A 27176-nucleotide genomic window follows, 5' to 3' on the forward strand; every position below is an offset into this window, starting at 1 on the left:
CAGTGCTGCATCTCTGTTTCCCAGCCTGCTGAGCTCCACTTCTCCGCAGATGGCTGGGAGGCCTTGAGCCAACCAGCGGGGACCAACAGGCCAGGAAGCTGCAGCAGAGCACCATGGTGAGTGCAGCTTCTGCCACCTGGACTCTGCCCAAGGTAATCCCAGGGGATGAGGGTGGGGGTGGAGCGGGGAGAGGGTGGGGTGGCCCCACTGCGGGAGGTACATTCACACCCTCGAGTACAGGCCTGTCTAAGCATTTACGCAGAGTACTCTGCGCTGTCAGAACACGCCTCAATAAACTGAAATATTGCTTTGTCAGGATACCTACCAAAAGCTACCCTCCAGCACTGGTCAGGGCAGTGACCACTGACGACTACTGTTATGACTGATACATGCAAATATACCATATTTCTATTGTTACCTAATTCTCCCCATCTCCCTTCTTCCAACCCAACCCCTCACCAACATCCACCACTGTATTCATCTTTGTTATACTGTCTAAATCTTACATATTGAACTAACAAGGGCAGAAACAGTCTTTGTGTTATTTGTTTATATAGTGCCCCTGACTGGAGTCCTTCTGCGCTATCACACCAGGAACCACGAATACCAGTTATTACATTTGTCAATAACAATACTATGCACATATAGACTATTCACAGGCCTTGAGCTGCTTTACAAAAGTGTGTAAGTAGAGCCAATGTCTTTCAATTCGAAGAAACTGACACAAACAGGTTTTAAGGTGTCCTGTGTCACACAATGACTCTAAGGCAAAGTCAGGTTAGATTCCTAGAGGAAGTTCCTCAGTTTGTGTGAACTGTGCATCCCCAAGGTGGGGAGAAGCAGGGTTAACCTAAGATCTCTGGCCTATGACAATTTATGCAAGCTGAGGATCTGCCTCCTTCTCTCTCAAGTCCCAGTCAGTGTTCTAGTAGCCTTGTCTCTCTAAGACACATGCACTTTATATCTTCCATGTAAGTAACATCATGGGCTCATTTCTGCAGCATGTTTCTTTCCCAATATTTGGTTACAAGAATGTTTTAGACTCCCAGCACACAGCTGTCACTTGGGTTCCTTCTTCTGAAATAGGGCTCATAGAATTATTGTGATTTCTCTTGTTTGACTTGGAAGCTTTTGCCGGCATCAGGTACCGTAGGTTCTTCCAAAATCTGGAATTCAAAGGAAGAGACTTGTCCTCTTTCCACTTCACAACTCTCCTGGATGGTAGAAGCTCCAGTGATTTTGGCAAGAAATTATAATCACTTATAACCATGTACTCAATTAATATTATTTTAATTTTCCTTTCAACGAGTGCCTTATGCAGTCCAGTTTCAAGTTCATACATGACTCTGTCAGAAATGTAGTTTTGGCTCAGTATAATGATTAATCTTCTGCTTTTTTCAATAAATGAGTGAACATCATCAACAACAGCTGTAAATTAAAGATAAAGTCTTTAATAAAATCAGTTGAAAGTACAGACTGACTCAAGACATCTTTTAGTCATAATAGTGTACACATTTCAAAGTGACTAAAAATTACTGTATGTTTTGTTTCTTTCCTAGTCTATCATACTACTGAGTAATGTAAAAAAAGAAAAAGATAAGAACAATTATATCAGATCTTAAATTCTGATCAATGTATGCAAAAGAGCAACGGAATGCTCATTTGTCTGTAGTCACCATACATTTTATTTCATGATGGAAAGCAATTACAAACCAACATATCTGCTTTGACTATTTTTTTTTAACCAAAGGAGGTCATCCAGAACAGTCCATCCTAACCTTAATGTGGAGAACATAAGAATGGCTGTACTGAGTCAGACCAAAGGTCCATCTAGCCCAGTATCCTGTCTTCCAACAGTGCCCAGTGCCAGATGCCACAGAGAGAGTGAACAAAACAGGTAATCATCAAGCGATCCCACTCATGTCATCTATTTCCAGGCTCTGACAAACAGTGACTCAGAGCACGATTTCTACCCATCCTGGCCAATAGCCACTGATTGGCCTGACCTCTAGTTCTCTGTTTGAACTCTGTTATCGTCCTGGTCTTCACAACATCCTCTAGCAAGGAGTTCCACGGGCCTACCTTGTGCTGCATGAAGAAAACATTCCTTTTGTTTGTTTTAAACCTGCTCCCCATTATTTTCATGTGGTGACTACCTACTTCAGAACAAATAAATAATTTTGCCTTATTCGCTTTTTCCAGATACTCTGATGCTACCAGCCATGCACAGCTAAGCATCCCCTGTAACAGTCACTCATCTTTTAAATCTCACTCTACTACTTCTTTTGTACCACCAGACCACCCTCAGAAATCTCAGTACCATAGATAACCAATAGAGAGGGAACCGTGCTAGTCTATAAACTACCAAATAAAAGCTGTCAAGTAGCACTTTAAAGACTAGCAAAATAATCTATTAGGTGAGCGTTCGTGGGACAGACCCACTTCTTCAGACTACAAAAGCTCACCTAATAAATTATTTTGCTAGGCTGGGTCTACACGTGCCCCTTCCTTTTGAAAGGGGCATAGAATCATAGAAGAGTAGGACTGGAAGGGACCTCGAGAGGCCATCGAGTCCAGCCCCCTGCCCTCATGGCAGGACCAAGCACTTTCTAGACCATCCCTGAAAGCCATCTATCTAACCTCTTCTCAAATATCTCCAGTGATGGAGATTCTACCACCTCCCTTGGCAATTCATTCCAGTGTTTGATCACCCTGACAGTTAGGAACTTTTTCCAAAATGTCCAACCTGAACCTCCCCTGCTGCAATTTCAGTCCATTGCCTCTTGTTCTATCCTCAGAGGCCAAAAAGAACAAGTTCCCTCCCTCTGCCTTTTGACACCCTTTTAGATACCTGAAAACTGCTATCATGTCCCCCCCGCTCAATCTTCTCTTTTCCAAACTAAACAAGCCCAATTCTTTCAGCCTTTCTTCATAGGTCATGTTCTCTAGACCTTTGATCATTCTCGTTGCTCTCCTCTGGACCCTCTCCAATTTCTCCACATCCTTCCTGAACTGCGGTGCCCAGAACTGGACACAATACTCCAGCTGAGGCCAAACCAGCGCAGAGTAGAGCAGGAGAATGACTTCTCATGTCTTGTTCACAACACACCTGTTAATGCAGCCTAGAATCATGTTTGCCTTTTTCGCAACAGCATCACACTGTTGACTCATATTTACCTTGTGGTCCACTATGACCCCTAGATCCCTTTCTGCTGTACTCATTCCTAGGCAGTCCTTTCCCATTCTGTATGTGTGACACTGATTGTTCCTTCCTAAGTGGAGCACTTTGCATTTGTCCTTATTAAACCTCATCCTGTTTACCTCAGCCCATTTCTCCAGTTTATCCAGATCTTTTTGAATTATGACCCTATCCTCCAAAGAAGTTGCAACCCCTCCCAGCTTGGTATCATCTGCAAACTTAATAAGTGTACTTTCTATGTCAATATCTAAATTGTTAATGAAGATATTGAACAGAACCGGTCCTAAAACAGACCCCTGCGGAACCCCACTAGTTATACTTTTCCAGCAGGATTGAAAACCATTAATAACTACTCTCTGGGTACGGTTATCCAGCCAGTTGTTCACCCACCTTATAGTAGCCCCATCTAAGTTGTATTTGCATAGTTTATTGATAAGTATATTATGTGAGACCGTGTCAAATGTTTTACTGAAGTCTAGGTATACCACATCCACCGCTTCTCCCTTATCCACAAGACTCGTTATTCTATCAAAGAAAGCTATTAGATTGGTTTGACATGATCTGTTTTTAACAAAACCATGCTGGCTGTTCCCTATCACCTTACCACCTTCCAATTGCTTGCAGATGATTTCTTTAATTACCTGCTCCATTATCTTTCCTGGCACAGAAGTTAAGCTGACTGGCCTGTAGGTTCCCGGGTTATTCTTGTTCCCCTTTTTATAAATGGGTACTATATTTGCCCTTTTCCAGTCTTCTGGAATCTCTCCCGTCTCCCACGATTTACCAAAAATGATTGCTAAAGGCTCAGATATCTCTACTATCAGCTCCTTGAGGATTCTAGGATGCATTTCATCAGGCCCTGGTGATTTGCAGACATCTAATTTCTCTAAGTAAATTTTAATTTGTTCTTTTCCTATTTCAACTTCTAAACCTACCCCTTTTTCACTAGCATTCTCTATGTCAGGCATTCCTTCAGATTTCTCAGTGAAGACCGAAACAAAGAAATCATTAAACATCTCTGCCATTTCCAAATTCCCTGTTACTGTTCCTCCCTCCTCACTGACCAATGGCCCTACCCTCTCCTTAGTCTTCCTCTTGTTACCAATGTATTTGTAAAAAGCCTTCTTGTTTCCCATGTTAATGAGCAGGTTCAAAAGGTGCTAATGAGGCGCTGCAATGAATATGCAGCACCTCATTAGCATAATGGCAACCACAGCGATTCGAAAGTGCATCTTTTCAAATCGCGTGCAGCCCATGGAGATGGGACCTTCCGAATGGACCCCCCCGAGTTTTCGAAAGCCCTTCTTCCGATCACCAGATAGGAAGAAGGGCTTTCGAAAACTGCGGGGGCAGTCCTTTCGGAAGGTCCCGTCTTCACGGGCAGCACGCGATTCGAAAAGCCACACTTTCGAATCGCCGTGGCCACCATTATACTAATGAGGTGCTGCATATTCATTGCATCACGTCATTAGCATATTTCAAACCTGCTCATTAACATGCCCCTTTCAAAAGGAAGGGGCATGTGTAGACCCAGCCCTAGTCTTCAAAGTGCTATTTGACTGCTTTTAGTTTTGATACATAACCAAGTTTGTGTAATGCTGGCATTCTTTCCCCCCCACATAACAGTGTATGTTACTGTAGAATGACATTTAGCAAATCTTTATTTCATAGGTTTTCACAACCTGGTGATGCTTTGAAAACACAGATCGCAGAATAATTTTGTTATTAAAAGTAGTGAATTAAATTAAATGGAGGAGACCTACATACAGCAAATCATATATAACAATATGCTCATGTGGGGTCAAATTTTTACTGAAACATTTTTCCCTGCAGACCTCAAAACTACATGAAATCCCACCATGTTGTCTGAGATTTGCACCCTTTGTGTAAGGTTATCTATTTATTGACTCTTGGTATATTCAAAATTCCATGTTATCACATCTATTTATTTGACACACGGGTGTAAGCCAGTTTTAATAAAAGCAACTTCATCTTCCACATAAAATCGTTAATACAGTGTGCCATGGGAAAATATGTTGCAGAGTAGATACATCAGAAAGTTGTATGGTAATGTCTAGCTTGATTTTCAAATCATTTGCCCTCTCAGGTTTCTGAGAAATTTTAAGCAGAAAGCTTTCTGGAAAGGAAAAAGCCACTTGCAGCATTTTCACACTTGCTCTGTGGTAACACCAAAGCTAAACTGTTTTTTCCCTCTAAATTAGACTTATCGTTTAACTAGACAAATGGTAATATTCCACCGTACTAGATTATTCTTGGCTGTGGGGGCAGTGTGACATATTTTAGCTAATAGACTTTTACATAAGAATGGCCATACTGGGTCAGACCAAAGGTCCATCAAGCCCAGCATCCCATCTGCCGACAGTGGCCAATGCCAGGTGCCCCAGAGAAGGAGAACAGAAGACAAGTGATTTATCTCCTGCCATCCATCTCCTGCCCTTGTTATGAAGGCTAGGGCACCATACTTTATCCCTGGCTAATAGCCATTTATGGACCTAACCTGCAAAAATTTATCAAGCTCTTTTTTAAACCCTAATAGAGTCCTGGCCTTCACAGCCTCCTCGGGCAAGGAGTTCCACAGGTTGACTGTGCGCTGTGTGAAGAAAAATTTCCTTTTATTAGTTTTGAACCTACTACCCATCAATTTCATTTGGTGTCCCCTAGTTCTTGTATTATGGGAAAAGGTAAATAATTTTTCTATATTCACTTTCTCCACACCATTCATGATTTTATATACCTCTATCATATCGCCCCTCAATCGCCTCTTTTCCAAACTGAAAAGTCCCAGTCTCTCTAGCCTCTCCCCATATGGGACCCTTTCCAAGCCCCTAATCATCTTAGTCGCCCTTTTCTGAACCTTTTCTAATGCCAATATATCTTTTTGAGGTGAGGAGACCACATCTGCACGCAGTACTCGAGATGTGGGCGTACCATAGTTTTATATAGGGGAAGTATGATATCTTTTGTCTTAATATCTATCCCTTTTTTAATAATTCCTAACATCCTATTTGCCTTACTAACTGCCGCTGCACACTGCGTGGATGTCTTCAGAGAACTATCCACTATAACTCCAAGATCCCTTTCCTGATCTGTCGTAGCTAAATTTGACCCCATCATGTAGTACGTGTAATTTGGGTTATTTTTTCCAACATGCATTACCTTACACTTACCCACATTAAATTTCATTTGCCATTTTGCTGCCCACTCACTCAGTTTGCTGAGATCTTTTTGTAGTTCTTCACAATCCCTTTTGCTTTTGACTGTCCTGAACAACTTGGTGTCATCTGCAAACTTTGCCACCTCACTGCTTACCTCATTTTCTAGATCATTGATGAACAAGTTGAACAGGATCGGTCCCAGGACTGAGCCCTGGGGAACACCACTAGTTACCTGCCTCCATTGTGAAAATTTACCATTTATTCCAACCCTTTGTTTTCTGTCTTTTAACCAATTCCCGATCCATGAAAGGACCTTTCCTCCTATCCCATGACCACCTAATTTACATAAAAGCCTTTGGTGTGGGACCGTGTCAAAGGCTTTCTGGAAATCTAGGTATATTATGTCCACTGGGTGCCCCTTGTCCGCATGTTTATTAACCCCTTCAAAGAATTCTAATAGATTAGACCACTTTTGTGGTCTTTGTTCCACTAGGACTCAAAATCTGCTCCAGCTCCATACACTGCTAACATTATTGGGTCTTATAATACCTGTGTACATCTTGGGAAATCTGATGACTGTCTTGTCAAGCCCTCAAGTTTCATGGTCGCAGCCTAGGTGGGGATTAGCGGTTCCACTGATGCATGAAGAAGCATTAAGTCACAGTTTTTATGTCTGAGAGCAGAAAAGAACATGGCACAGAGAGAGGCTGCTACCATGCTCCACCCTCTCTTATTCTTGTCTCTAAGACTTCGTCTGTACTATGTGATTCAAATTTGAATTTATGAAATTCAAATTTGAAATGCTGGGTTTTATAAATTTGAATATGAGTATCCTCACCTCCCCATATATTCGAGTTAGTGCTGCCACATTAAACTGCCAAAGACTGACTGTTTCAGCAGTGCATTGTGGGAACCTATCCCACAGTTCCCTCAGCCCTATAGCATTCTGAGCTTTTTCTCTGGTGAATATGGGAAAAAGTGCCCTGCAACTGATTGTGGGTATGTGATGTCATTTTCCCACATCGCACTGCCTTCATTCCCCTCCTGTGGAAAGCAAATGGCCATTTTTCAGAAGGAAAGAAGGAAAAGTAGGGAATCCCGGGTGAAGGAAAACCAAATAGGCTGGCTTCCGAAAGTGACTGACCCACGTATACTGGTTGCTCAGTGGCTTTTCCCCTATAGAAAGAAAACCTTTAGGTATGACTTTTGTCTAATTGGCCAACTAGCACACCAGGCAAGGGAATGTCATACTCACATGCCAGAATGACTCTGTGCCCTGGGATCACCCAGGTGACTGTGTCACCTCAACTCGCCCCTCCCCCAACCCTTGAAAACACCCCTGCCTGGGCAGAAGGGTATGACTTTTATGTGATAAGCCAACTAGCTTGCCAGACAGAGGACTGTCATACTGCCCTAGGATCACCCTGGTCTATGTCTGTACTACCCAATAAATTCAATTTCATAAAATTTGATTTTACAACTCTGGGTTTTATAAATTCAATTTTGAGTATCCTCACTTGCCACAATCCACACAACGTTGAGTTGGTGCTGCCACACTAGAGTGGCCAAACATCCATTGTTACAGCAGTGCTTGGTGGGAACCTATCCCACAGTTCCCTCAGCCCCACAGTCTGTGCCCTCCCCCTAGGCCCTGCTGCACTCCCACCGCTGGCAGCACTCACCCTGCAGTCTGGTTCCCAGGTCCCTGAACCTTGTGGGAAATGGGAAATTGACCAGTAATGCTGCGCCTGGTTCACAAGAGCCAGGAGCAGCGGGGAGCCAGGTGCTGTGCTGGTCAGTTTCCCGGCTTCCATGAGCAGCAGGGAGCCGGGAGCCAGATGCAACAGCACCAGTCAGCCTCTGGAGGCTAATGAATTCAATTCAAAGACATGGCGCTTCCACACCAGCCTTCATTCGAACTGTTATATTCAAACTTGACATGACACCCACCCAGTTCCAACAATATTATGCTATTGATATTAGTGCTCCCTAAGCCGAGCCAATGGCATTTACAGTGAAGACAGTCACTTGGTACAATTGAGCTAACTGCCTTAAATCGAATTTATCTGGTAGTGTAGATATAGCCCCGGTGATTGTGCCATCTCAACTGCCCATTCAGCCTGGGTGAAAATATTATGGGAACTGATTACAGCTTGTGATCTCCACCCTGCCCTCCATATTCTATTAGGAGATGTGGTTTGAGGGCCAGTTGACAGGGTCCCTTCAAGGGCTGTCTCCAGCAGGGGGCCAACCCCAAATGCCAGTGACTGCGAGGGCCAGCCCCCCAGTGCTGGATATCACAAACTGTAATCTGTTCCTGTTCAAGGAGCTCATAGAGGAGGGATCTGAGCCACTAGCTACCATCTTTGAAAAGTCATCTTTGAAAAGACTTCCTCCCATTGACAGCCAGCACCCAAAATCTTTGCCATGTGGGGAAGACTTCCCCCTGTTGACATCCACCCCATGAAATCTTTGCCACCTTTGGAACCTTCACCACATGCAAGGAAGGACAGGTGTGGGGCATTGTGGGATGCATGTGGGACTCCTCTGGAGGCCAATTTAACCAGTTTACAAGGAAGCTGTTTCCACACTACCATTAATCCAAATGCTAACATTTGAACTTCCTGTTAATCCCACTCGAGTTGTTGAAGTAAGAATATCGGCCATCACACCCCCTAGACTCGAAATAATGGTATTTGATGTGTGAACAGTAATGATTTGAAATCCGGCTAAGTGCCTTAGATTCAAAGCGTAGACAACTTGAGAGCTGTGGGTGCCCAATCCTGCCTTTCACATTCTAGAAAGGGAAAGAGCAAAACATGGAGCTAGTCCCAGCCATCCTCTTCTATCCACTCTGGCTAAGATGTACCTAGTGGATGATCCAAAGACCACTGAAGTCACTAGTCTCTGGATTCAGTTCTTTGGATTGCATTCAGGCACTGAAAATGAAGGCCAGAATAAATATAACCTTTCTCAAAAGCTTCAGATTTGGCATGCATGTAATTTAATGTGTATATTCTGTCCTCTGCATCCCCAAATCCTTTAAAAATATGTCACTACAGTAAAAATGCCACATTTAGAGAGAGCTTTCTGGCTGCAAATCCTGGCATCTTTGTGAGAATTTGGTACGAGTTCAATATCAAGAGCATTCCATTGCTTACCTCCTCCAGGAGATACATCCCGTTCAAATATACACAATTTGTAACCAAAATGTTCTTCTAATGTCCTGGGCAATATCTCCAAAGCAAATTTTCTTTCTTCTACATTGGTAGTTATGGAGTCTTTCAAGTAAGACACAAAAGCATCATATTCTTTTCCATCTGAAAAAAAAGGGTTTTATTTGTTGGTGAGTGAACCGATACAACATGATAGCTGACCCTTCATACTCAGCCTTGTAACTACTGCCCTCTTGGCAACAATTTTGAGATAAGAGCTCTCTCACTCATCCATCTGCCAATTACCTTTCACACAAAATATTCAAGACTAATTTCAATCTGACACACATAGATCTAGCCATTTTGTTTTCTCAAAGAGTTCAAAACCCGTGTCCCCTTTTTGACCAGCATTAACCATACCTCATTAAACGGAACTTCTTGGTAGAAATTTGCATCCTTAAAAGGTGATTTTACTCTGAAAAGTGACTCTGTAAAAATGACATTGTGGTATTCCAGGTTTCTTTCAGTTTCTCTACTTTAAAGACTGAAATACTTTGAAATGTACTAATGAAAAAGACCACCTAAGAGCTAGGTATTATTATTAATTATTACTATTACTATTCCACTCTTGGGTAGAGTTGTAGTGTGAAGATCATCAAAACAAAAAAAATCAAGATATATTTATATTTATACAGTAGGGTCTCAACATTCACAAATTAAATTATTTGCGAGTGGCCTTGCTCCCAGTGCTGCAGCTTCCCCGGGGCTCTGAACCCTGCTTCCCCTCCCACATTCGCAAAAATCCACATTCACGGGGTTTCTGAGCACAGAACCCTCACAAATGTTGAGACCCTACTGTAATAGCACAACAAAAAGAGGCATCTTCTCAGGCCATAGATGCTATTGGTAGTCACAAATACATATCACAGCAAAGAAAATTCAGCAGCAACTGCCACCATACATGGCAACTAATTAAACCTTATAACAGAACAAAAGTAGCATGGTCTCCTCTTCAGAATATAGTTCCTCAGATAACACCTCCCAATGTTTTCACAAAAGCTAACAGCTCAGCACAGGATGGGTTAATAAATTCAAGCTACCTCAGGCCAACTGCCCTGAAGCAAGTTCCAAAGTCCAGGGATGCTCAAAGAAAGCAGTCTACCTAATTTCTATTGAGAAAATTCCAGCTAGAGCACTTTCACTCATCGCAGCTGTGGCACTACAATATGGAGGAATAAAGCACTCTCTCAATTAAATAGCATAGGCTCTCGCTAGGACTTTGCAGAACATAAACCGTATGATACAAGGAAAAACCAACAGTTCCCCTTTATTGGTTACGAAGCACCAGTGTAACATGTTTCTGGTGGAATTCTCCCCCTTAACAAGCACGCATTCTGCCCCTGCTTTAACTTCCAAATGGCTCTAATATTCATGCTCAATTATAGCACATTACAGTAATCTACCACTGATGTTAACACAAGTATGAATCCCATTAGTGTGGTCTGTATCCAAGAGTAAAATATTCATCCTCCTAGCCAGATATACCCAATGATGGCTCCCTTGACAAAGAAATCAATGCCAGAATCTGCCAGGCCAGCCAGGCACTAGGACGTCTGAGAGCACGAGTGTTAAATCAGCACAATATCTGACAGTCCACTAAACTGAAAGTGTACAAGGCTGTAGTCATCACCAGTCTCCTGTATGGCTGTGAAACCTGGACCTTGTACAGAAAACATATAAAACTGCTGGAGCGCTTCCACACATGCAGCCTGAGGTCAATACTGCACATTCGATGGCAGAACAGAGTTATGAACCTGGAAGTCCTGGACAGAGCAGGAACCACGAGCATCAAAGCCATAATTATGAAAGCCCAGCTTCGCTGGACAGGGCACATCATACGAATGGAGGAGTCAAGAATCCCTAAGCAACTCTTCTACGGTGAACTCTCCCAGGGCAAAAGGAATCAAGGCAGGCCTCACAAGAGGTATAAAGACTGTGTGAAGGCCCACATTGATCATGCTGGTTTGAAACCAGATCAGCTAGAGCAGAATGCAAAAGACCGAACAGGCTGGGGTGCTCTTGTATGACATGCGTATGACAACTTTGAAAAGCAGCGACACGTATCCCTCGTTGATGCTCGTGAGAGGAAGAAAGCAACAACAGCAGCTGCACCAACAGAGCCAGGACAATTCCCTTGCCCCCACTGTGAATGCCCATGCCGTTCAAAGCTTGGACTCCTCAGCCACATGTGAGTCCACAACCGATGAGCCTGCGCAAGCTCAAGACGTCATCGCCGGACACGATGGACTACCTACAGCCAGATATAAAAGAAAAAAAGACCTCTTGTCTTAGCCCTGATGAAATCTTGTCATCCAGGGAAAACAGAGAAACGAGGCAGATTCACAAGCTGCAGAGACAAGAAATAAGTCCAGGACAGACATCTGCAATCACAGGAGTGGACATCATCCTCTTCCTCAGCCTACTAACTAACATCACTGCTGCTTTCTCTTGATTGAACCTCAGGCACCACTCTCTACCATGTTCTGATCTCTATTAGGCACTGGGAAAAGCTTACCAGTGTACCATTTGAGTCTGAGGAGACAAACACCAAGGTGGGGGTCAACATCACAAACCATATTTTGTTACCACCTTTCTAATGACCCCTGTGCATGTTTACTTGGAGGGAAAAGTCACCTGTGTAAAACTCCAGAGGAGAGAGGTCCTAAGGGCCTGTGGGAACCCCTCAAAAGATGGAAATGAAGTCTCTCAAGCATAACTCCCAACCATGCATTCTGAGGCCCTCACGTGAGTCAACAATGCCTTGTCATTAATAACGGAATTAGACTAGAAAAAAAGGATTGCCACATACAATTCTATTAAGAGATTACCAATCACTGCAACAAGAGCAAATCAGCTACTGCAGACTGACAAAGGTTAAATAAATCTGAGGAATCTAGATAATACAAGGGCTCTCTCACCACCACCTTCTGAGAAAAGTAAACCAGAACCATGTCTCTTCCACCAAGCAACCCTTGATTCACAAAATCAAAAATGCAGGACACGTTATAGGATGAGGCAGGCTAAAACAACATGTAATGCTATCGGACTTGTTTGCTATTTTCTCCTACTCCCAGACACTTCTGTGCTTTTGACCCTGTTTCTGCCAGCCACATACTTTTTATATATTTATTTCACCTCTCCTAAGCCAGTCTTGTCTTGTTTACCCCTCTCCATCTGTCTCTATGCAATATCCTTCCCTCCTGGATTTCTGCTCTCCATTTCAATATTTTATAGAACCCACCTGAAGCCAGTGTATATTATTTTATTAATAGTTTTATATCACTAAATGAACTTGTTCCAATGGTAATGTTTGCCAAGTCTTACCTCCTACAGTGTCATCTTTTCCAATGACATCCCTGTAAAATAAAACTAGGTCAACTCTGAATATCACACAGAGAACTGCCAGCAGCACAACAAAAAGCAAGATGAATACAGCCATGGTTATTCCAGTAGTAAATACACGAGGGGAGAGATCTGGAGAGTTCCCTGTAAAACAAAAACTCAAAAAATTACAACTTCGTGACACAGATGGCTTGTGACATGATTTTTCTCGGTAAGAGTAATTATTTTACAGCTAGGACTAGAGAATTTGACTTCCAATGTGAACCATTTCCTGGTAACATGGCATAAAGCCATGCATTAGTTTGTACGGAAATCAGGGACAAAGCAGAGGATAAAGCTTTCAAGGTTTTCTCTGTAGGCTGACACCCTGTTCTGTCCCCAAATTAGAAGAAGCGTTTTACCCCCTCAGCCCCACACTTCACCCACACAAAGCTCAGTTATCTGAGCATTAGCTGGGGGAAACAAATTTGACTCTAAATTGCTTATCATCCCAAACTGCTGATATGTCTGCAAGCCCAAGATTCCCTCGCCTATTTTTATCAATACTATTTATGCACCTTCTTTATTTCTCTCTGTCTGTTTACACCACTTGGTAGGCATATGTCTGAATTAAGGAGAGATTTTAAATAAATAACTGAGTAAAAGCCACTGTGAAACTGGCACTGATTTCAAGCTATCAAAACAAAAAAGCAGTCATGTAGCACTTTAAAGACTAACAAAATAATGTATTAGGTGATGAGCTTTCACTGGACAGATCCACTTCTTCAGATCAAAACAGACTCAATATATAAAGCAGGGAGGTCCTAAAATGGCTATCAAGGTTGGCAAATCAGAAAAATTATTAGGAAGATTGGCAAATCAGAAGAGCAGAGGGATGGTGGGGGGTGGGGAAGTTAAGAGTTAGATAAAACATCAAAGTATGTAAAAGAGTCCTTGTAATGGGTCAGGTAATTGCTGTCCCTGTTCAAACCATGCGTTGAATTTGAATATGAATGTTAGTTCTGAGTATTGTCTCCATAGATAGTTGTTAAAGTCTCTTTTCAGTAGACCACAAATTCTCAGGTCTTTAACAGAACTGCCCACTCCATTAAAGTGCTGGCTCACAGGTTTGTGTATTTGGAGATTTTTGATGTCAGAACTAACATTCATATTCAAATTCAATACATTAACACGTGATTTGCACATGGACAGCAATTACCTGACCCATTATAAGGACTCTTTTACCTACTTTGATATCTTAACTCCCCCACCCCACCCCACCCACCCCTACCCCCACCCCATCCCTCTGCTCTTCTGATTTGTCAACCTTGATAATTTTTGGACCTTGGTGCTTTATATATGGAGTCTGTTCTGGTATGGCTAGGATCTGAAGAAGTGGGTCTTTCCCACGAAAGCTCATCACCTAATAAATTGTTTTGTTAGTCTTTAAAGTGCTACATCACCGCTTTTTTGTTTAGATAGAATACAGAGAAACATGGCTACCTCTCTGTCACTGATTTCAATCAGGATGCCACACTCCAGAAGGCCCTAGGTGACAGGCCTGTTCTCTCCTACAGACAACCTCCCAACCTTATGAGGATTCTCACCCACAACCACAGCTTATACTGCAGGAACACCAGTCCTGGAACTTTACCTTGCAACAAAGCCCGTTGCCAGCTTTGTCCACATATCTATTCTGGAGATACCATCACTGGACCTAACCATGTTATTTACAGAGTCATGGGCACATTCTCATGTTCCTCAGCTAACATCATATATGCCATCATGTGCCAACAATGCCCAGATGCTCTGTATATTAGACAGACTTCTAACTCTCTTAGACAAAGAATTAATGGGCATAAAACAGACATAAAAACATGCCCGATTCACAAAGCGGTCAGCCAGCATTTTAATGGAGTGGGCCATTCCATTAATGACCTGAAAGTTTGCATCTTACTGAAGAGGATTTTCACACTACTTTGGAAAGAGAGGCTGCTCAACTCTCTTTTATATTCAAATTAGACACATTAACACATAGTCTGAAGCGGGATGGGAATTTTTTAGGTCATTATAGGGGCTCTTTTGCATACTTGGCTTAATCTAATTCTTGACTCCCCCCACCCCCGACTTCTGCCCCTCTGCTCTCTGATTTGCTCACCTTGATAATATTTTTCTGATTTGTCAACCTTGATTACTATTTTTGGTTCTCTGTGCCTTAAATATTGAGTCTGTTCTGGTATGGCTATGGTCTGAAGAAGTGGATCTGTCCCACAAAAGCTCACCTAATAAATTATTTTGTTAGTCTTTAAAGTGCTACTGGACTGCTTTTTCATTTTGATTTCAAACTAGTGTGTGATTTTTCTCTCTACTATTTTCCCTCATCCCCCTTAATTTTGATTAGTCTTGATGAAACTGCACTGTCAGAAGTCTGCATGTATACAGTGAAATTGACATTTACCAACTTTTACTGATAAAATCCTAATCCTTTCAAGCCTACCTATAGTATTTGTAAGTCATTAAATAGCAGAAGAATATTAGATCATACTGTACCTTTCTTCAGTTTAAATGTTTTCTGTTGTGCTTTATTTGTAGTTTTCAGGAAGCAGATATAACTATAATTCAAGTCCTCCTCTTTAACCTTTTTAATCCACAGCAGGGTTGAGACATATTTCTTGTTTCCCAAATAACTAAAACAGAGGCACTGAGTTAAGGAGTAGTCTTTCCTCATTACTACAGCCAAAGGATTCATTTCAATAAAATAATTTAAAGGCACAAATATTATATGTAACGTAGTCTTAAAGGGAAGGCTATTTCCAATAACCTGCTTAATATTCACCGAATTTTATAAGTCTAAAAAGAAAGTATCAAAGCTTTCAAATAACCCTTTCTTTGTAGCTTTCTTATTCACCTTCATGGTTAAGATATAAAATTTGAAGTTTACCAAATGATTCTTTATGACTGCAAATGAGAATAAATTAGACGTTCTCTACTAAAAAAGGAACAGTTCACGAAGAAACACATTCATACATTAGACATATAGCTAGATTGCTTCCTTCTCATTGGGTGCGTCTACACTAGGAACTAACTTTGAAGTTAACTTTGAAGTTAGGCACTACATCAAAGTAGCCAGCAGAGAGTCTACACACAGTTTCCCTTACTTCGAAGTAGGGAACCCAATTTCGAAGTCCTTACTCCATTCCTGGGAATGGAATAGAGCCCTACTTCAAAGTTTAACAACTTTGAAGTTATTTTTGTAGTGTAGACATAGCCATTGTCAAGTTAATCTAAGGGCTGTGACTCCATGGTCAGACTGCTACAGTGACCCTGGAGTATGATTTATTTGATTTTGCAGGTCCCCATTTTCCCCATCCAACTGGTCATGAATATCACCTAAAAGAACTAGATAATTTAAAAGCAGCACTCAATAACAGATTCTAACTCTGCACATATCGATTCACTGTAAGAGGGGAATCCAAGCATAGGCAAATAAACAATCAAAGCAATTAAAATATGATCCAGAAAGATGATCTTATAAGCTTGAAGGCAAGGATTATCCAGCTGCATTTGAACTGATCAAAATGTAAAGATTTTGACTCCAGGCCTATCTCTGAAGATTTGACGTGTTCAATATTTATTGCATAGCTAGCCCCAGCTGGGTCATCAAACTCTAAATGTTTCCAATAGAAAATGCCATTTTGTCAAAACTGAAATTTTTTGTTGGAATGTGATTATTTCTACAAATTTCATTTAGGAAAAAAAGGTCAGAATTTTTCTCATTTACATGTTAAAACAATTTTTAGTTTAGAAATTAAAAAAATATAAAAGTCAAATTCAGAACACAATATTTCAATGTTACAAAAGTGAAATGTTCTTGCTGTCCCAAAATATATTTTGTCTAAAAATTTTCTTTCCTTGTAAATTTTGAAATGTCAATATCTCAGAATGTTTTGTACAACAGAAATTCCAATTCTTGCGTAGCTCTATGAAGGATATTATTTTTCTCCTCTCTGCATTGCTAATTTTCACACTGAATCTGCAGAATCAGTAAACAACCGAGAAAAACAACAGAAGAATGGGAGAGTCCAGCATAATTATGACTATGTCTAGAACACTGCACATGCAAATACAATGAGGAAATAAAGACAGACATTCCAAAAACGAAAAGTTAAGCTTCATTAAAAGTCACGGTCACTGACATTCTGCATGGGAACCTATGGCCAGCTGTTAGGTAGACTGTGTGAGACAAAACTGAAGGAATCTCAGATGTTACACATAACTTGTGGTCCACAAAATGCAGTATGGTATATTGCACGAATACAGAAGTAGAGCATTTTGCAATAAGCATACTTACAAAACATCACACTTCTTTTCACATACTGAATGTTCCTCCTTTGTGCTCTCTGAACATTCATTTATATTTCTGTGTGCCCAGAATAGGAGATATGTTTGATTGGGAGCATCTGTGTAACCCAAGAAAACTGTGCAGTTGAGCATCACCTCTTTACCTAGGCAAAACATAATATAAAAATGAACATATACCTAGAACTATTCATATGAACAGTACATACCTTCCCAGTTTAATGAGGGAGTCAGACTGCCAGATGGGTACACTCTGGATATCACAGAACATTCCTAAGTTTGGCTCCCAGCATGTTGAAACATACAAACAACCTTTCTGTGTATTACAGTATCATGCAAGTGCACTGAAAATTAATGGACAGGTCCATTTTTAGAGGATTCTGGGCCCTTTTAGCAGTTATGATACTAGCAATGCATTTAGATGGCGTCAGCTGATACTAATGTTCAACTGATAGACATTCAGGGGCCCTATAACTGAGGGAAGATCAGTCATTTCCTTCTTAACACCTAATACACCTGTTCTATGACTAATAATACCTACTGAAGCCCAGTATGTACTGGGTAGGTGGCCCACATTACAAAAGTGTTCTCTCGCATCTCTACAGAATTCTTCCATGCAAGAAGAAATATTCCCTTCCATTTTTATATCTCTACATGACAAACTTGTTTCTGTCCAATGATGAAGCACTGAAGCTGTGCCAGCTAAAGGTGCTGAAATTTTCTAACTATACTTGCACACATGCTGCAACAGTAATCAGTTTAGATCAACCTAAAATACAGTTTGAGCCTCTCATATCCGGCACCCTCGGGACCTGACTGGTACCAACCAAGAGAATTTGCTGGACCACAGGCAGCCAATATTGTCTAGCAGCATTACCAACACTTCCACTGCTTATTGGGCTCTTAGAAAAAAATCTGGGGTAAATGACAGCTAAATAAGATTGCAGAACACTGGGGGGCCAGGACTGGTGGCTGTAAACAAACTTCATGGGACCACAGGAAACTTGGCCACACCCACGAGAAGAGGTCATCCAGCTAATTAAACTCATGCCAGACTATGGATGTTACCAGATGAAAGAGTGCCTGAGTAGAGAGATTCAACTTGTACTGTAAGGTTAATTTAATAGCACAGGCATTTAATTTGCCGACGAACAGTCTTGGTTTTATTTCTATGCACTGTATGGAAAGTAAACCCAGAGGACAAACAGCTGCCTGATTTTAGAGCTCCAGGAAAATTGTTGAGCAACTCAAGCCTAGATCCAGACAGATCTGGAGTTTAGGTGCCTAAGTTCCAGTTTTGGCACCAGCATGATCTTGAAACTCCTGCTGAACCTGGGAGAAACCTCAACTCACTTGGCGTCTATGTTTTCAGGGCAAAAGCTCTCATGGTACCTAAGTTTCTGCCTATGAGCATCGTGCATTCTTCTAGGCATGTGAACACTTCTCTCAAACCTAAGTCCCATAGTGAGTCACAAACTTGAGAAAGGCATGTTCACCCACCCAAGTCATATGTGGGGCTGGACTGAGTAGGCTTGCTCAATAGTTGTCCATTAACCTGAGTCTCATTCAAAATCTGGATGGAGGAGTCTGGGTTGGTGCTGTTTTTATAATTTTTAGTCCATGATTGACACACTCACCTAGGACATGGGAGACCTTAATTCAATTCCCGCTTCTGCCAGAAGTGGAGAAGGAATTCGAACAGAGGTCTTCTATTGCAGAGAAGTGTGCTTCACCACTAAGCTAGGCTTTAGTGCAGCCCTCTTGATCTCTCCTATTGAGCTGTTGCACTAAGGATAAATAATGAAGGAGCAAATCGAGCAGGGGGACCGGAACCTGGGTCTTCTACGTGACAGGCTACAGAGTTCTGTTCACTTGCTCCTTTCTCTTGCCCAGTGGCTGTTCCATTCTGGATAAACGCTTAAATAGCCAGTGGGCCAGAGTGAGAGAGATTATTATTTAACCACAGTGGAAGAGCTTCAATGAGAGAGACAAAGAACCCCAGTAAGAATATCCCAGTGGTTCAAGCACTTGCCTGAGAGATGGGTGGCCCCCTGTTCAAATCTTGTCTCACCCTGTGGCAGAGATGCAGGATTTGAACCTGGGGCTCCCACATCTCAGATGAGTCATCTCACCACCTTCTTCAGGTATAAAAGGTATAAGGTGGGTACCACCGCCTCCTTCAGCCACCTGATGTGCAATGAGGCAGGCACTTACCCAATAAATGCCTTGGGTGACCAAAATGTCTGAATCCAGATGATGAGTTCTCATTCTTGGATCATAAAGCCAAGACCAGTGCTTCCCTGCCTTCGAACACACTCCTCTCATCAGTATTTCCTATTGGCTAATTAGGTAGCTCTTCACCTAATGTGCTGACTTCTATGGATCACACTATAAGCTGCCTTTTCTCAGTCTAAGAACCTAACTCAAGCTTTGTGGACTGCAGCGGTGTTCCTAAGATTTCCCAGGCATTTAAAAGCTAGGCACTGGGGTGCTCAGCGTTGCAACTCTTAAATCCTTTTTTGGATCCAGTCCTTAGATTCCAGGAGCAGGAGATATACATAGCTTACCTACAAGCTTTGCAGCCAGTAAGAATGAACCAAGTTCTGCATCATAGTATATAAGACTAAACTGTCCAAACTAAGCTACACTCAAAGGACCAGTTGTACTGAAAGTTAATTGTGTCCCTGGAACAGTTCTTCTGCCAATAAATCTAAGTACTTTCCCCCACATGTAGATGAACAAGAAAACAATACAAAACAGGATACTTCTGTTCTCAAAGACCTCAATGAGATCATTTTCTAACCCACTGAAATGCAGATGTTAGTGGAAAGACAAATTTTCTATGGAATTTGTCACAGGAAGCCTGATCTGAGGTTAGTTTTATCTTAAAAGCTCTTTCCAAAAACATGATAGCATCAGTACCCATCCACACTTTTAAGGTACTACAGCCTCATAAACCACAAAGTAGCTTTATAAACCATGCAGGCTGTGTCTACATGTATCGGATCTTCCAGAAGAACACTGGCTTCTTCCAGAAGATCTGGGGATCGTCCACACATGTAAGGCGCTCTTCTGGAAGGAATCCAGAAGAACACACCTCTTCTTCCCAATCCCTAATGCTGGTTCCGTAAGGGGAACAGCACATTCTTCTAGAAGATTCTTCTGGAAGAAAGCATGTGTGGATGCTCCATGGTGCCCACTTTCAGCAGCAGTTACAGCTACAAGGACCTAGAAACCCCAGAGCAGGAAGCAGGGGCTGTGACGCTGGCAGCATGTCCTGGGCTGCAGAACCCAGCCTACTGCTACCCCAGAACCAAAGACCAGCAGCCAGATGGCCAGCAGCTAGCCGCCCCCACACTCCCCAGGGCAGCCCTGGGGATTCAGACGATGGCGGCCCGGAAGGGGAGCAGCCCTGGAAAAGGAGGGTCCCAGCCTGGATGGAGCCAGACCTGCGAGACCTCCTCGCACTATGGCATAAGGAAGACGTCCTGAGGGACATGTTGGACCACAGCCCTGGCCACCTGTGGCCATCCTGCCCGGACTGTAGACTACGTCTGGTGCAAGATTAAAGAATTGCACAAGGGATACGTGCGGGCCAGGTACAGCAGCCACCGCTCCAGGGCCAGCCACATGGGGCTTGGCTGGGCCCTAATCACCCCTCCTCCTCGTCTTACAGCAGCTCCATCCCGGGAACATGAGAGGTGCTGGAGGAACCTGGGGCCCACCAGGGGGGTCCAGGCCTGAGGAACAGGAAGCCCCCCAGGCAGGCCATGACCCTTGTGAGCAGCTGCAGCCTGGCAGGCTCAGAGGGTCCGTCACCAGAGCCTGGCAGAGGAGGCTGCAGCTAATGCATTCGCCCTCCACCACCAGAAAGATGGGGCAGAGATGTAGCCCTGGAAGCAGAGGACCTGTGGCGATGCAGGGACACATGGGAGAAGGTGTTGGGAATGCTCTGCCAGGTGGGTGGGTCCCTTGTGGCAGTCCCCCCTGCCCCCTTGCTACCCCCTACTCCCTGCAGCCCCCAAGCCACCCCCCTAAACCCCTTGCTGCCCCTGAGGCCCGAGCCATCCCTGCCCCTCAGGCCCTAGCTGCCCTCCTTCCCCAGGGGCTTCCCACAGTGGCCCTGTGAGACCTGGGCTTGGCTCCTGGCCATGGTGGGCCCTGTGCCAGGCCCCCTACCCCAGGAACCTTCTCCTCTCACCCACCCCCACCAAAGACGTGCCACAGGCTACCCACCACCACTTCCCTGTGCTTCCCACCCCATCGGGGACCTGAAGGGACCATGCACCCGGGGCAGGAGAGACAGCTGTGGGCGCCGGAGCTCACAGCCCTCCACCCCATACCTCAAGTAGGGGACCCTCCCCTCCCTGCCCCTTCCCCACCCATGTTGTTATGCCCCCACTGCTCAGACACCCACCCTCGTAAATAGTTGACCCACTCCCTCATTTTATATCAAACCTAGATTTACTGTTGATACAGTATGTTCTATAGTTCATTATTTACATACATACAGTTTTTGTTGGCACCCCTGTGTTCCTGTTCATTGGGGGGTGGAGGAGGACCTATGTTGGGGGCCCAACTCGAGGTCCCCGTGAGTGAAGACCTCCTGGAGAGCATCCTGAATGCAGACCCTGTCCCGGTGGAGCTGCCTGTTGCAGGCTGCAGGTGGCTGTTCACATTCCTGTGGTGGTGAGGCCAGCCCACACTGGTCCTGTGTCCCCTCACGTGCCTTGATGAGATTGTGGAGAGCACAACAGGCAGCCATGAGCTATGGGATGTTTTCCACCCCCACATCAAGGCACACGAGGAGGCATCTGAACCTTGCCTTTAGGTGCCTGAAAGCACACACTATGGTGTTCCGGGCACATCCCAGATGGTCTTAAAGAGCTCCTGAGATGGGGTCAGGTGTCCTGTGTAGGGGCACAGCAGCCATGGCTGCAGGGAGTATGCTGGGTCAGCTACCAGGCACAGCAGAATGGCGACGTCACCAATGACGAGTTCCAGTTGGGCAATGTATGTGCCCGCTTCCATCCGGTGGCTCAGGAAGGAGTTCCTAAAGATGCGGGAATCATGTGCCCCACCAGTCCAGCCAACGTAGACATCAGTGAACCAGCCCTGAGCATCCACTACCACCCGGAGCACAATCCAGTGGTACTCCCTGCGACTGATGTATTGGCCGGCGTGATGGACCAGGGCCCTGATGGGGATATGGGTGCCATCCACTGCCCTGAAGCACTGAGGGAAGCTGAGCTCTGTGAAGCCTGCCACAGCCACGTCAAGGTCCCCGAGGCACATGAGCCGCCACAGGAGCACATTGTTGATAGCCCTCATGACCTGCAGGGGCAGAGAGCGTGCAAGCTCGTGGGTGTGACCTGGGGTATCCTAGGCTGGCCCATGGCCCTCTCCTCCATTACTCGCTCCCTTCCTACACAAACCACTGGCAGGGTGCCCCTCCAGGAGTGGACTTGTGTATGGGTGGGATACTGGGGTTCCCATTGCCCAAGACCCCCTTCTCTGCACCCCAAGCCAGGCTGGGGCCTGGCAAGTGGCTTACCTCTAGTAAGACGGCCCCAGTGGTGGACTTGTCCACCCTGAACTGCTGGCCCATGGAGTGGTAGCTATCTAGGGTGGCCAACTTCCAGATGGCGATGGCTGGGAGGGCTGACCATGTCCCCGTGTCCTGGTGGCGAAGCGCCGGGGCCAGCCAAGCACATATCTCACAGAACGTTCCCTTTGGCATGCGCAGGTTCCACTGCCACTGTTTGTCATCCCATTGTGCCATGACTACCTGGTTCCACCAGTTGCTGCTGGCGGCGTGGGTCCAGATGTGGGGGATGGGCTATCAGGGGCCTGGCAGGGCGAAGGGTGGGTCAGGGCCCTCGGTACTCATGCTGCATTTATGCAGCAGGCTCCCAAGCACCCGTGTCAGGGTGAGCCTGTGCTGCTGAAGGACCTCAGGGTCCATGGCCGGCGTGTGGGCTGTTGTGGGAACAGCAAGACGGTGAGCTACACTGGGAGCAGCACAACACGCCTCAGCAGGCCCTTTCACAGGCTGTGTGACCGGTGTCCTGGAAGGGCTCTCCAGCCTGGTGACCCCCTCTGAGGTGTTTCCTGCCCTGTTCTTCCAGAACAGCATCCACGGGTGTGTGGATGCGATCTTCCGAAAGATCGGGCAGCTGTTTTGGGCGCCACTTTGTGTATAGACATTCTCTTTTGGAAGATGATTTTCCTGAAGAGAGCATCCAGAAGATCCTCTTCTGGAAGATCTGACACGTGTAGACGTAGCCACAGAGATGTTTTTAAAAAGGTAGCAGTTGGTCTATAAAGTTTGTGCAGGCACATTTTAAATAAATGGCTATAGAAGACAACCTACATTGAGCATTGTCACAACACACAGTGCAAGTGTAATTGTTTTTAGAATCCTCATTTTAGGATCCATATGAAAATCTGTCCAACTCAGCTACACTGAATCACTGTTTGTAGGGATTGAAAAGCATAACTACAGCTCACCTACAGTGTAGCTCTAACACGTTTTAAAATAAACTAACCTGGTTGACTTCATACAACATATGTGTCCACACAAGTAATTAATGCACTGTTCCTAACCACTGGAGGAGCCAGAGTTTTGGCTTTACTACGTTTCTTGGCACAAATATGCATAGTAGTAGTTCTTTTGCGGTTCCGACAGGTCTGCCAAACTGTCTTCATTGACTGGTTTGCCAACATTGTTACTTCCCGTGACTTTGTACACAATGACACTGTGAAGCACATGTTAAATGGGTTGCTCTGTATTACTGTTCTGTTGACAATTTACCCCTCTTATGTCAGCCATCCAGCAGAGCTTCCAGGAGAAGGGAAGTTGATTAAACACAACTAGAACTTTCTTTTGCTGGCCATAGTGAGCAACTTCGCTTACTCTTGAACAGGGTAGCTGATCTCAGTAAATGTTTAGGCCATTTACTACCAATGATGACTCATCGGAAGGGAAGCCATGTATCAATACTTGACCAAATAGGTCTATGGACCTCACCAAAGAGAACTTGCAAACAATTCTAAGTTTCACTCAACTCAGTCAGAATAAACACTATATAGAGAGCAGAACAAAACAATATACATCCACAAAGATTCCTCATATAGATACCTATTTGTGTTTCAACAGAAGCATTTTCAGGTCCAATTATCTCCAGTTTAACAACTTCAGCTGTACCTGAAGGAAGAAAGCAAAATTTTAAAATACTATTTTCTATTATCCCACCTCTTTAAAATGATACTTTGGCTCTTTTCCAAAAACCCATGCTTAAGCATATCACCAAGATTTCAGCCTACTACCAATGTGAACATTTATAAATCATCAGCACAACATCATCTGAGTAACAACAGGATGACTATAGCAGTAGACTGATGCTCTGGCATTACCAAGTAGTTTAAAACAACAAAATGGTAGGTTATGTTGAATTTTTTGCCATGAACTCCTATAGAGTTCAGTATACAAAGCTTTAGCGATTTGACTCCAATATCACTTCTGAACTCTTTGAATTAATTACTGTGGCTGAATTTAACAGCACTGAAGGGGTCCATTAGGAAGAAAGGTAGGGGAAAATCAGAACGCTCACATAAGACTAAATAAAACCAGGAGATTTTTTTCTACTTCTGTCTTTTTGTGTTTTAAATTATTAAGAAGCTTCCCTTTGAAGTAAGTCCAAGTGCAAAGTCAAAGAGTTTTGCTCTCCCTGGGAAAGAGAAGTATAGTGCTATGTGTGCTGCAGAGCACAGAACAAGAACTGCAATAGATTGGAACTTTTTCAAGCTCACTCTTTTCTGACCTAATGCATATTTCAGAGGATTTTGCTTCATTTGAAAGAGTTCCTTCCCTATTCCACAGTATTACGGTTCGTCTATACTAGGACCTAACTTTGAAGTTAACGTCGAAGTTAGGCACTACATCGAAGTAGCCAGCAGAGAGTCTATGCACATTTTCCCTTACTTCAAAGTTAACTTCAAAGGGAGCCCAACTTCGAAGTCTTTACTCTATTCCCGGGAATGCAGTACTGCCCTCTTCGAAGTTTAACTTCAAAGTAGAGTGTGTGTAGACGCTCTGCTTTGAAGTTGCTTACTTCAAAGTTGTACCTCGACGTAAGCAACTTTGAAGATATTTCTGCAGTGTAGAAACAGCCTACTACTGCAGAATTTTTCTGTTGAATTCTAAAATAGGCAGCATGCTTAGACTGATAGATGCTACATGTTCAATAATTAGACTGAACAACATCCTCTGATTTGAACTGATCACAATATGCAATTAACTATGTGGCTTAATGATATCTACAGTTCGAGATAGTGACCTACATCCTTTCCTCTTCACAAAGCCTGAGACAAGGGACTATGCATGGGCAGTGGCTGTTAATCATGTCATTTTGTATAGTCTTCAGACTCCTCAGAAAAAAAATCTTACCACTTTTCACCATCAGCTCTGTTGTACTTGTGGTGTTGAATGTCCTTCCTGCATGATTAAGTGAAACCACACATGTGTAATTCCCAGAGTCTTCAATGTTTAAATTCAAAAAAATCAGTTCCTCCTTGTTTGCATTATCATAGATGAAACAGTTCTGTTTCAATAAAAAAAATTAAATATTTTTAATGGTAAGGATACATTCTGAAGCTTCAAAGGAGAACATAAATATTGTATTTATTTAAATACACTTCAAAATGAAATCTTTTGGTGGGGAGATTCTCAGAAATGCCTAAAAGAAGCTGATAAATTTGCAAACCTGGGTACCCAAAAACCACCTTTGGACATCCAAATGGCAACATAAACACACAAATTAGAAATGGTGTAAGCTAAGCTAAAAACATAGGCTATGTCTACAGAGCAGCGTTATTTTGAAATAATGCTGCTACACACAAAATACCTTTCAAAATAGCCCTCAGCTATTTTGAAATAGTGCAACTACAAACAGTAGAGCTAATTTTGAAATAGAGCCATTAGGCACACCACTGCTTATTTCGAAATAAGGGCTGTGTAGACAGCGAATAGGACCTATTTCCAAATAGCCATTTTGAAATACGTGCTATTGCTCAAGAACTGAGGTCCACCTATTTCGAAATAAGACAACGGCTATTTCAAAATTATTCTGAAATAGCGGGTGCTTTGTGTAGACACGAAGTTATTTCAAAATAACAGCTGTTTCTGCCCCCACCTTGCCTTATGGCTGTTCAGTACTTTTGAAAATCAGGCCATTTACCCTAAATAAATACATATATATATATATATACAGAAACTGAACTATAAGCAGTCATTTTTCAAATCTTTGCCTATGTTCCACAAGCTCAGCCAGTCCTTTGGGAAAAGAGATTGTGCAGTGGTTCACAATTTATTTTCCTGTAGACCACTTGAAATTTGCTGAGGGTCTCGATGGACCACTTTATGAACTTTCCAAATGTAGTCCGTATTGTTAGCTAACCACTGTAAAGCACTTTGGATAAAAGTGCTACATTAAAAAAATGCCTTAAAATAATTAAAGGTTTTTGTTTTACAAAAAAGCACACAACTAATATTTTAATATCCGTCGGGGACGCTCCTCCTGCCCCCAATAGCAACCACATTGCTGAGACTGGGAAGCAGGGCTGTCTCTCTCCAGCAGTCACGGCCCTGGTACTGAGAAAAGTCACCTTTTTCTCTAGCTGCTGCAGCCCTGCATATCCCAAATTCTCCCCACCCTTCTTCTTAACCCATTGCCCCCTTACCTCCTATGTCTCCCACCACATACCATTGGCCCCTCCACCTACCACCTATTTTCTCCCCACAAGGTCACCACCTCACCTTAGGGGTAAGTTCTAAGTGACACACTTTAGATGTGAGGATCCAGGGGCCGGGCACCACACTGGTAAGCCAGTAATTAGGTGGGAAGG

At 43.5% G+C, this 27176-nt stretch overlaps 1 protein-coding gene across 1 annotated transcript in view; it reads right to left on the bottom strand.

Annotated features, from left to right (window-relative positions):
- Nucleotides 1-990: 990 nt before the first annotated feature.
- The window catches only part of IL18R1 (interleukin 18 receptor 1), a 38667-nt gene continuing 12481 nt past the window's right edge, over nt 991-27176 (bottom strand). Inside the window, exons 5-11 of the mRNA XM_074983264.1 lie at nt 25720-25873; nt 24412-24477; nt 17263-17416; nt 15462-15598; nt 12915-13076; nt 9537-9695; nt 991-1428 (exon numbers count right to left, since the gene is read on the bottom strand). Of these exons, the coding sequence (XP_074839365.1) occupies nt 1025-1428; nt 9537-9695; nt 12915-13076; nt 15462-15598; nt 17263-17416; nt 24412-24477; nt 25720-25873 (1236 nt within the window). The 3' untranslated portion in view covers nt 991-1024. The remainder of the gene's footprint in view (nt 1429-9536; nt 9696-12914; nt 13077-15461; nt 15599-17262; nt 17417-24411; nt 24478-25719; nt 25874-27176) is intronic.

Source organism: Carettochelys insculpta, chromosome 1 (genome assembly GCF_033958435.1).
Source record: "Carettochelys insculpta isolate YL-2023 chromosome 1, ASM3395843v1, whole genome shotgun sequence".
In the NCBI taxonomy this organism is placed as follows: domain Eukaryota; kingdom Metazoa; phylum Chordata; order Testudines; family Carettochelyidae; genus Carettochelys; species Carettochelys insculpta.